Genomic DNA, 10,754 nt, shown 5'->3' with positions numbered 1-10,754 from the left:
TCTAAACCTTAAAATTTTTTTTCGCAATTCGAATTTAGTTCTGCGTCATATTCATTTCTTCCTCGTGAATTTAATCTTTGATTATATATTACAATGTGTTATTAAAAGTACTTTATCCAAGAATTAAATCAAGTAAATTATTTTTTTTTTCTTCTCACGCCCATGACTTTACTGATTTCCTATTTTTATATTATCAAAAACTAAACTAAAAATATCTCTGTGTCTCAAATAACAAATAATACAAAAAAATTTTTTCTTTCTAATGATAAACCATATTTATTTATCTCTTTATCAATAACCTCTGAAAATAAAACTGATGATCTCTTTAGAATGAAATTTCATAATCTTTTTTTTAATTAAACCCAGAAATCATTCATTGACGATAATATTTATTTCCGATATTCGTCTAATTTAGGATCTAAATTGGTATTTATCATAAAAAAGTATTTGTATTCAAAATGTTATCCTTAATAGATTGACAAATCCCGTCAATTTAAAGGGATGAAAAAGATTTACAAATCGATTTTAACGAAAAAAAAAAAAATTCTTTTCCCCGTATTAAAAATCATTACGTAATTTCCATATTTATATCAAAAATAATTAACCCTTTTTATTTTTAATTGTCGGTTATCTACTTTAATCGGATCTTTTGTAGAATAGTACAAAATAACAAATTATTTACAATCCTTTCCAGCATGCTAAATAAAATTTTCTTGGATTTCCATTTGTTGCCAAAAAGTGTTTAACAAAAAGTTGTTCCTTTGGTTCTAAATAATAATAAAATCACAATAAATCGTTTAAAAGGCGAACACAACGATCTTACGGTCTTGCTCTATAAAGAAAGTTATATGCTTAAAATAACTTACGTGGTAATATAGACATTTCGTAATAATAGTCTATCACAGCTTTTGCTTCGTCTTTTGAATATCCTTTTACGTCAAAATTTTGTAATCCTGTCGTGTACTGCAAAATTGTACGAGAAACAGGTTTCCATGGCGATGCTTCAGTTAATCCAAGTGCAATTTCTAATGGTTTACTAATGAATGGTTTAAAAGTTTGTGATAAAGCCCCAATCACTGCCCCATATGTCTATAAGATATAGAAAGTTTTAGTCAGCAAGTTACAACATTCAAATAATTATTTTGAAGATATTCTTACGAAATCTTTTTTTCCAGAAAAATATTCCAAGATTGTCCGAGGAAGTGATAATCTATTAGCTTCCAACAAAGTATCATCGACATCAAAATATTTAGAGTCAGTATAAAATGCATTGATTTCATCAACTGCGAGAAGAACAGGATATTCTTGATTATTTCCAATTTCCTCCAAAAATATCTCAAAAACTTCCTGTGCAGAATGAGGATCATTTATTCCTATTTCCAGTAATTGAGATGTATTTTTATCCTTAATTACATGACGATGTATTTGATGGCCTCTTCTAAGATTGATCTATTATCAAAATTAAAATATTGCGTGATTAAATATAAATTATGAGGATCGATTCGATTTTAATTAGATCCGATGTTGCGTACGTTTCTTAGGTAAGGCTCATTTACAAGCTTGATTTGTTGCAACAATGACATAGTCAATGTAGGTTGTATAAATTCACCTGTTGATTCCACCTTCATATATGGAGAAGTACTATTTACATATTGAACAGCTTGTCAAATTCATGATAACAAGTGAATTAATTAGGATACTTAAATAATTATATATAAAAAAAATAAAAAATATAAAATCCTTACCATGTGGAATATAAATTACAATCCATGGTTTACACATTGCATAATTAACAGCCTGCATAAGTAACGCGCTTTTACCGATACCCAACGGTCCTGCTAATTTTTTTAAAACATTCAACAAATCGATGAAGACCCTTAAAAATCATCCAATTTTAAATTTGCTCACATATAATGTGTCTATTTTTTGTACTAGGTAATGTGGATGCTTCCTCAAGTAGCTTTATCAATTCTACTGATGATTGACGAACGACTAATGATGAGTTGTGAAATAGTTCAAACTGTTTAAAAAAAAAATTTTTTTTAAATATGAAAAAAGTAACAATTTGAAAAAAATAATACATATTTTATTCTACCTCTTTGGATAACGACATTGGAAACTTAAATACTTTAAATTTTGGAATGACCTCTTTAGGAATTTGATAAATTTTACCAACATTTTCATTGGTAAAAACTTCCTATATCTCAAAAAATAAGGTTTATTGATTTATAACATCCTAATCTAAAAAATAAACGGATTAAAATAGACTTACCGGAAACATATCATTTAAAATAACATCAGGAGCAGGCTTGTAAAACTCTTCACCACCCCGTCCAGAACTACTTGTACTGGCGATTTCCACATCCTAATAAATCAATAAATAAAAAAACTTAAAATAATGAAAAATTTAAACCTTCAGATCAATCAAAATAAATAATCAAAAGAATTTACTCTCGAAGATTCTTTTTTAGTCTTTTTTTGTTTAAATCCTAAAGTTTTTACTTGTTTTTCCTTAGGTGTTTTATCTATAAAAAGTATATTAATTAATAAAGTTAAATTGACACTCCAATTTAAGTGAAGACAAACCAAAAAATTTTACATTTCGGTTTCGCAGTCCCAGTTCTTTTTTGTTGAATTATCAAACTTGATGAAATTAAAGGTGATTGGATTGCATTTTGTATTGGATGACGAGTTAAAAAAGATTGTCCTATACTCGTCCTTGGAATAATTGAATTAACTCCCGGTATTATTTTTGTATACAAATGTAAAGATAACATTCCAAAAAATAAGAAAGAGATGTAAAAACTAGATTGAAAATCATTTCATAATTTACGCTTAAATTGGACAAACCATGTGTTTCTGATAAACAAAAAGAATAAATTCTTACGTCGCCTGCAGGATTCGAACCTGCGCTCCCAGAGGGAAATGGCTTAGCAGGCCACCGCGTTAACCACTCCGCCAAAGCGACTATACGTTGATAGATTGTTAATATATAATTATATTAACTTATTAAATCATTTCCGTTACTGAATAGTATTGTCGATCTCAAATTGCAGGTCATTCGACTATTATTCCGTTAGAAGAAAAAAATGCGATTATTACACGTAATTACAAAATACTAATTAATAAGCGATATACTTATGATTTATAATATAAAAAGTCTAATGATAATTTTAAGCTTTATATGGCTTTTTTTTATATAAAAAAGAGCCATAAAATAAAATTTTCTTTTTAATTTGTTGCAAAAATGGGCAGATTAAAAAAACAGAACGGCAAATCATCAATTAAAAAACCAAAAAAAACCACACAGTAATATATATTTTTTTTTTAAAAGTCAATTTACGATAATTTTCAATTACGTTTAAATCTACATATGTAAACTGCATGTTTCTTCAAAAAAAATTAGTCTTCAACGAACTTATTTACCTCGTGCATCAGAAGATCCTAATCGCAGACATAAAGTTGCAGAAAAAGTCATAGATCATAAAAACGAAGAACTACATGTTTGGTATTTAATACGATTTAAAGGTAATGAATGTATAATTACAACTTATTTCCCTCAAGGTATATTGTATAAATTGTTCCTCTTTAATATAGACATGACAAAACCACAATGGCTTCCAGAAAATAATATTTCCGGATGTAAACAACTTATCCGAGAATATTGGATAAGAGAGAATGCGATGAAAAAAATTGAAATTGATACTGGCAATAATTATACAAGTCAAAATGATTATCAAAGTTCAACAAATTCCGATTATTTCAAATATGATAAATCAAAGCCCTCGTATAACTCCCATGTTCAATCTTCCATAACTTGTATTGAATCTTGTGATCAATCTAGTCCATACTCTCATATCGAATCGTTTTCTCGATCAGGATCAGATGTTGAACCTCACAATTCTGCTACATCTTCAGATGATCGGATTTTACAAAAGGTAAATAAAAGTAAATAGTATCATGTTTAATTAAATTGATGAATTTCAAATTGAAGCAAAATTTTGTGAACCCAATCAAAGCCGCAAAACAAAGTTGCCGGGAACCTAACCACAAATAACTCTATACGTTATGGAAAAAATCGTCGAGCTTCTCTTAAAGTAGCCGCAATAACTGAAAACAAAGATAATCTTGAACCAAGTTAGCTTTTTCAGGTTCACATTTAAATTTGACAAAGAAACCACACCACTTATTTATATATGTACTCTTAAATAGATAATAATATTGTAACTTCTAAAGCGCCAGTCACTGAATCATCATCATCGGCGAAGTAAATTAAATTTTATTCTTTTGGTTCCTTTATCACAAAAAGTTATCGTTATTTAATTATTATTATTTTGTTTTAAAGAGGAAAAAATAAGCTTGACGCAAGAACTGAAACTTTTGTGGCGCAGCCACAACAACAATCAAGAGTTGAAAGAGTGCAATTGCAAAGTAAAGATTCACCAAAATCGGCTCTTAATAAATCATCATCAGAGACTACATCATCTTCCATGCAATCTCATTCTGCTGAAAATAATGGTAAGAAAAATATTTATGAAAGAAAATTTTTTTCACATATTAATATCGGATAATACTTAAATACTGTTTGTAGAATTGAGCAGAAATCTTTCAATTAACAGGTAAATTTCTATTTGAGAATTCTTATCTGTTTTAAATAACTTTGACTGATTTTTTTTTTAGCAATATAATATGGACAGGTAATATAATTAAAGGGTCATTGGTTCTTTTTGTTGCTTCTGTAAATATCACACCATTTCCCGGAAGATGTGGCAATGTAGCAACGCTGTAAGTTAATATTATTGTTTATTTTATTTAATATTTTTACTAAAAATTTTATACTGTAGAGAAAAAATTGCGAACGAAAAAGTACCAGAACTTTGCATTCAGCATTCTATACCACTGTCATATGCATTAAATCTAATTAAAGATAAAGAGAGTTCTAAATACTCGGTATTCGAAATAAAACAGTCGCAATCTATAAAATCAAGACACAATGTTTCGGTGGAAAAAACAATAATGATGCGAAGTAAAATTGTATGACTGAATCGTTTTTTATACTTGTTTATAGTATGATATTTTATTAATACTTTATTCACAGGTTGGAATGATTTGGTTCGAAGAATATAAAACGGCGTGGATTATCTTTCCTTATTGCGATAGAATATGCAACCTTTTGAAGTTACCAGATAAAAAGGAGTTAAAGTTGTTTGCGGTCTCTATATCTGTGCCTCCAAGATTTGATCCTTTACCGTTAAATTTTGAGCCGGATCCTTTAATATTGCCGAATGATGATAGATTTTCAGTGGAAAGAATAGTTAAAACGAAAGTTTTCCTCCGGCAAACCGGATATTATTCTCAATTACTACAATTATTGAGAACTTGTGAAGAAACAATTCATTTTACATGTTTTGGCAATGAGGAATTTCCCGATGTTCAGGAATTGCTCTTAGCTATGAAAGTTTTGGGTGCAATTTATGAAGAAAGTTATAGCGGAAATATTTCTTTCGTTTTTGTAATTGTTTATCTAATATCATTATATACATATTTAGCTTTCCCATGATTACTAACTATTTTATTAATTAGGTCCACCTTTTATTTTTGAAACAATTACTCTTTATGCGCAATTTTATGGATTTTAAAAGACTATTGAATTGCAAATTTCTTATATTTGGAACTGATTTGAAAGAATCTCCTGAACCAATTCGTTTTAAGGAACACTTACCGAAAGGTACGTAAATTTATAAAATATTGTATGTGAATTTCTCTAATGCAGTGTTCAATTATATAGGAGGAATGTTAACGGTTACTACGTATACGTTTCTACAAGAAGAACAAGTCTCTAGTAGAATCATGAGTGTTATTGATTATGTAATATTATTTTTTATCCGACTAATTGTTAATTACTTCATAAAATTATTTTTTTATCTAATTGTATTAATCCATTAATTAGCAACTAAAAACACAAAATGCTCCTTGGGATTATTTGCTATACGTAAATGTTACAGATAATTTAGCAGATATAAGCCAAAGTCAAAACAATGAACGGTAGGTCAATTATTAATTCAAATTATTTTTAATTAATTTAATTCTTAAATTTTGCAAATTTAGTGCACTTCGAGCTTGGCATGAAGCTATGGCAGCCATTGGTACAAGGAAGGCTAGATACATTAAGAACGAAGAAATTTTCATGCCCAATAAGGTACTCTAATTTTGTTAATACAAAAAATATGGCTGGTTATTAAAAGAATTAAATCTTTACTAGATACCTGAGGAGCCTCCTCCAATGGTTTCTAGTTTATACGGAACGATGTTGAGAATCCATACCATATATGCCGCTGAACGACGAGATTTTATATTAATCCGGCACGACGAAGAAGAAGAATTGGTGAATGAGCCCATTCAAGGGGTAAATACTTGTATATCTTATGAATGATCATTCTTTTTATTTTGTAACTTATATGTCTATAAAATTCAGGTCTGGAAAATGTCCCTTCAAGAATTTGAGCAGATTTTTGGTCCAAAGAAGCAATAATGTTTTTTTTGCCTTTTTTGCTTTTTTTGCAGATTTTGCTGAAAGATTTTGTGTACAATTAATTGATCTGAGCGATTTTGACTACGATCATCGTGCTTTTATAAACAAATTTCATATAGTACTTTTGATACACGTAAAGATAGATTACCAAATTGAACTTCATCTAATCAATATAGTCTTTACAGAGAATATTGAACGATTTTATATTGAATATTCAATCAAAGAATTGTCAATTATAAAATTCCTTTAAAGTTCATGGCCGTTTAACCGATAATATTATACAGTCTTTATTCTAAGGTAAGTAGTTCGTATACCAGGCTAAAATTACTGCATCTTATGATGAAGCGAAGTGTCTTGATAACCTTTGCTCTTTAATATCCCTAACTATACCACCTGAGCTGGAATAATAAGCCCAGATTAAAATTTTTAAAACTTTAACCGTCTAATACAGTAATACGTTGTAAATATCAAAGAAATCTAAAGGTTTTATTTTTCAGATTAATTTTACCTCATACATCAATTAAAGAATCTTGGCCAAATTTATTACAATCATCTCTTATCCAATTCCAATACCAATAACCGTATTCATTCTTATTAGTAAAAACTGGAACATTCTCTTTTACAATTTTTAAAATCTTGTCAGGAAAAATATCTTCCAAAGATTCCTTATTTAACCCAACACCGATCCTTAATTCCTTTAATCCAATTAAATCATCACCAGGAAATCTTGATATATACTCAAGGATAGTATGTAAATATAATTCATTAATTCTAGATCTATAATCAAAATGTAAACCTAAAATTTCTAATGATATCTTTTTTTCAACACAAGCTTTTAATAGATTACCTAAAATATGAGGAGAAAAATGTTCGTTATCAATATGTAAAACTTTAAGTGATAATGGTAATAATAAACCAAAATGATAAATATGCGAATATGTTAAATAACCTAATACATTAAAAGAAACGTCTAAAACTAGATGACTTAATTTAGTTAAATTTGAGATCCAATTCATATGAACAAATCCATTTCTCTCTATTCTTGTTGAAAGATAAATTATATTTGGAAATTGATAATTTAAACTATTTATAATTTTTGGATTATCTATAAAATCAGTTGTAAGAGATTTTAAATTATAATTAGGTAATTTAAGAAATGCGACTTGTAAATTATCACTCATATTCCTATTGCTTAAAAATACAAATTTTGTGATTGAAAGTTGTTCAGGTTCAGGAAATAAATCTTCAGACAATAATTTATCTTGATAACAATTAATAATAATTAAAAATCTTAAATTTTTAAATAATTTCAAACATTGAATTATTTTGCCATTAAACCCTATTCCTCTTAATTCTAAATGAGTTAAAGAATTAATTTGGGTTTTTAAAGCATCAAATATAGAAGAAGATTCTTCAAAGTTTAATATAGATATTTCACCTAAATATCTGAATAATCTAAGTCCATGCTGTAATTTGATCAATTCCGATATTTTAAAATAAGCTATATTATTCTCATCATGGTAAACTAGAATGTCCTTGTTCGCACATGATTTATAATCTATGAAATGAATATTATGACATCGAAATGTCAATAATTTAATAAAGAATTTTGAAATGTGTTCATTAATTTGTTCATTTATTTTTTCATTATCTAATGGATGAAAATAAATTCCAAGATGTTGTAAATCGGTGATTGCTTGTCGAAGTCTAAGAAATGATGAGAAATTCGGATAATTAAAACTTCCATATTTTCTTAACCCTATTTCAAAACTAAATAATCTGTTACATCTAGAAAAAAACATATCATAAATCTTTCCAACAAATAGATTTTCTTTTTCTTCATTTATAGATTTATGTTCAAAATAAGTTTTCTTGAACCAAGTTGAAATAGACTTGTTCACAAGATTACAATTAATTTCTCTAATATAACTTGGATAATCAAAAAATGCTGATTCAGTTTTTGAAATATTAAATCCTTCATAAATTAAATGTAATTTGTCGTTTTCAGATAAACATAAAATATATGTTTGGACTATTTTTGGTGCTTTAGAGAAGTCTCCATTTGATATGATTCCAAATGGGTTTCGCCAAAGAAATGGGATTGCTGTATAGGACCAAGCTTTATTTATTAACATGCAACAAAAAATAGATTTGATATCATCTTCTAAATAATTAATTATTTGTATTATACAGTCAGAGTTCATATTAACGAAAGTAGGGAAAAAAAAATCGCTGATCATTTCATATGAAAAAATTTAGATAAAAAATATCACGCGACTGCCATTGTGTAATGCTACGCACTGGTTGACACATGAATGATGTGAACGTAACAAATAAGTGTTAACTAACTGTCAATACATTTTTACAATATATGTCTCAGTAAGTTCACATAATATGCACTATAGCATTATTATGAAACTATTTATGAATATTATTTAATAAAGTACAAGAAAAGTGATTAACAGATTAAGGATTTTAAAATAACTTGTAATTTTTCCATATTATAATTTTTTTTTTTCAATTTAAATATTTACAATTTTTTAACAATAAATTGGATTAACTTTTGAGTTAAATTCAGCTACTTAAAGGTATTAACAAAAATTTTTGATAAATATAATTTGATGAATTTTATTAATCAAATACATTTAATTTATAAAAATTTTATAGTATTTTTTTTTAAAAAAAAATAAACAAAAATACTTGTAATTTCTAATAATAAAAATTTATAAACAATATTTATTAGTTACTTATTTTATTAATAATAACTAATTTATAATTTTTGATAACTGAATTTATATTTAAATTTACATATTTTTTATAATTTCATTTGTTTAAATAATAAGTATTTCAAACAAACAATATTTAATATAGTAAAATTTACAATTAATCTAAACAACATTTAGAAATCCTTTTATATTACTATTTTAGATATTAAGTTTTACTTAAAAGCCTTTACAACTTATAATTACACATGTAATTATAAAACAGTAAATTAATGAAAAAATACAAATTTATTTTTTAAAATGATTACCATAATTATTAGAACTGCCAATTAGTATCTAATTTAATTAGAAGTTAATTATTGTTTTTAATTTTATATATCTATTAATTTATAAACTTTTCAATTAGTCTATTAAAATTTATTAAAAAATTAATTATTATAAAAATATTATATATAAAACTTTACATTTAAGATATCTATTGGATTCCAGATGATATTATTAAATAACCATTTAAATAAAACATTCTTTTCAAGATATAATCCAAATAGTAATTTTAAAAACAGAATTATAAACTTATTATTACTATAATGAATCCTTTGAATTGAAATTAAAATTCATTATAGTAATAGATTTCATTATAGTAAATAGTAAATAAAAATAAAATTTTTAATTTATTATATTATATAATTAAAACCTGACATTTTTCTTTGTAATTATAAAAGTCTAATTCATTAAAATATAAATTTTAATATTGTAAAAATTTTACATATAATAAGTATCATGTAATAAAATTTTATTAATGATCTGTATAATTTCTTAAAAATTTGTTATATAATTAAAGATGTTAGTCTTAATTATTTTAATTAATTACAACCCTATTACTATATATGTTTAATAAGTTGCAATCTGTTACAATATATAAAATTTTTGTATTATAACATTACAGCTAACATTTTTAGCTATAGTAAAAATCTACATTATAGCTTAAAGTATAAAGATTTTAATATAAAATTCACTATATCAAAAATTATTAATTATAAAAAAATTTGTATTAAAACTTTTCTTTATTATAGCAAATTATTTATTATACAAAAATTCATTATAGTAAAGATGAACTGTACTTTAAAAAATATTAAAATATTATAATTCTTTATTAAAATAAGCAGTTTAATTGTATATATTAATTCATTATAATATAGTTTAATTTACTTTAATTTCTTTACTTCAATATAATTAGTAACTACAGTCAAAGCTCGTTATAGTGAATCTCATTATAGTGAACATTAAGTAAAATCGCATTATAGTGACTTATTGATTTTTTTCTTTATAATTAATTTCTCTCAATATAGTGAATTTTCTTAATAAATCTCGTTATAATGAAAAAAAGGGAAAAAATTACATAGTGGAACGGAAAGTTCACTATAATGAGCTTTGACTGTATACAGTGTAAATTTTAAATTAAACTTATATTTTTATTAGGATCCCAGACATCACATATA

The 10,754-nt window shown here is 25.7% G+C and overlaps 3 protein-coding genes across 3 annotated transcripts; 1 reads left to right on the top strand and 2 right to left on the bottom strand.

The window, feature by feature from the left end:
* Positions 1–678: 678 nt before the first annotated feature.
* Positions 679–2,806, bottom strand: OCT59_014590 (mitochondrial 37S ribosomal protein mS29; the record flags this gene model as incomplete). Its single annotated transcript, XM_025312293.2, has 10 exons — positions 2,600–2,806; positions 2,452–2,525; positions 2,273–2,365; positions 2,096–2,197; positions 1,909–2,020; positions 1,746–1,838; positions 1,533–1,660; positions 1,159–1,449; positions 867–1,089; positions 679–767 (listed from the first exon to the last, which is right to left on the bottom strand). Exons 1-10 carry the CDS (start codon positions 2,775–2,777, stop codon positions 679–681), a joined length of 1,383 nt encoding a protein of 460 aa, XP_025190152.1. The 5' UTR covers positions 2,778–2,806.
* Positions 2,807–3,247: 441 nt separating this feature from the next.
* OCT59_014589 (uncharacterized protein) lies at positions 3,248–6,532 on the top strand (the record flags this gene model as incomplete). The annotated part of the gene is made up of 16 exons (XM_066150126.1): positions 3,248–3,309; positions 3,407–3,528; positions 3,598–3,938; positions 4,020–4,137; positions 4,213–4,267; positions 4,346–4,518; positions 4,592–4,619; positions 4,681–4,785; positions 4,845–4,950; positions 5,099–5,512; positions 5,584–5,728; positions 5,789–5,868; positions 5,951–6,045; positions 6,109–6,199; positions 6,263–6,406; positions 6,476–6,532. The coding sequence occupies 16 exons, from the start codon at positions 3,248–3,250 to the stop codon at positions 6,530–6,532; spliced, it is 2,136 nt and encodes a 711-aa protein (XP_066002326.1).
* A 334-nt stretch (positions 6,533–6,866) lies between these two features.
* On the bottom strand, positions 6,867–8,748 carry OCT59_014588 (uncharacterized protein; the record flags this gene model as incomplete). Its single annotated transcript, XM_025312294.2, has 2 exons — positions 7,048–8,748; positions 6,867–6,974 (listed from the first exon to the last, which is right to left on the bottom strand). The coding sequence occupies exons 1-2, from the start codon at positions 8,734–8,736 to the stop codon at positions 6,867–6,869; spliced, it is 1,797 nt and encodes a 598-aa protein (XP_025190154.2). The 5' UTR covers positions 8,737–8,748.
* Positions 8,749–10,754: the final 2,006 nt, after the last annotated feature.

Source organism: Rhizophagus irregularis, chromosome 22, assembly GCF_026210795.1.
Source record: "Rhizophagus irregularis chromosome 22, complete sequence".
Taxonomy (NCBI): domain Eukaryota; kingdom Fungi; phylum Glomeromycota; class Glomeromycetes; order Glomerales; family Glomeraceae; genus Rhizophagus; species Rhizophagus irregularis.
Note: the sequence above shows the minus strand (reverse complement) of the source record. Positions and strands in the feature narration are given on the sequence as shown.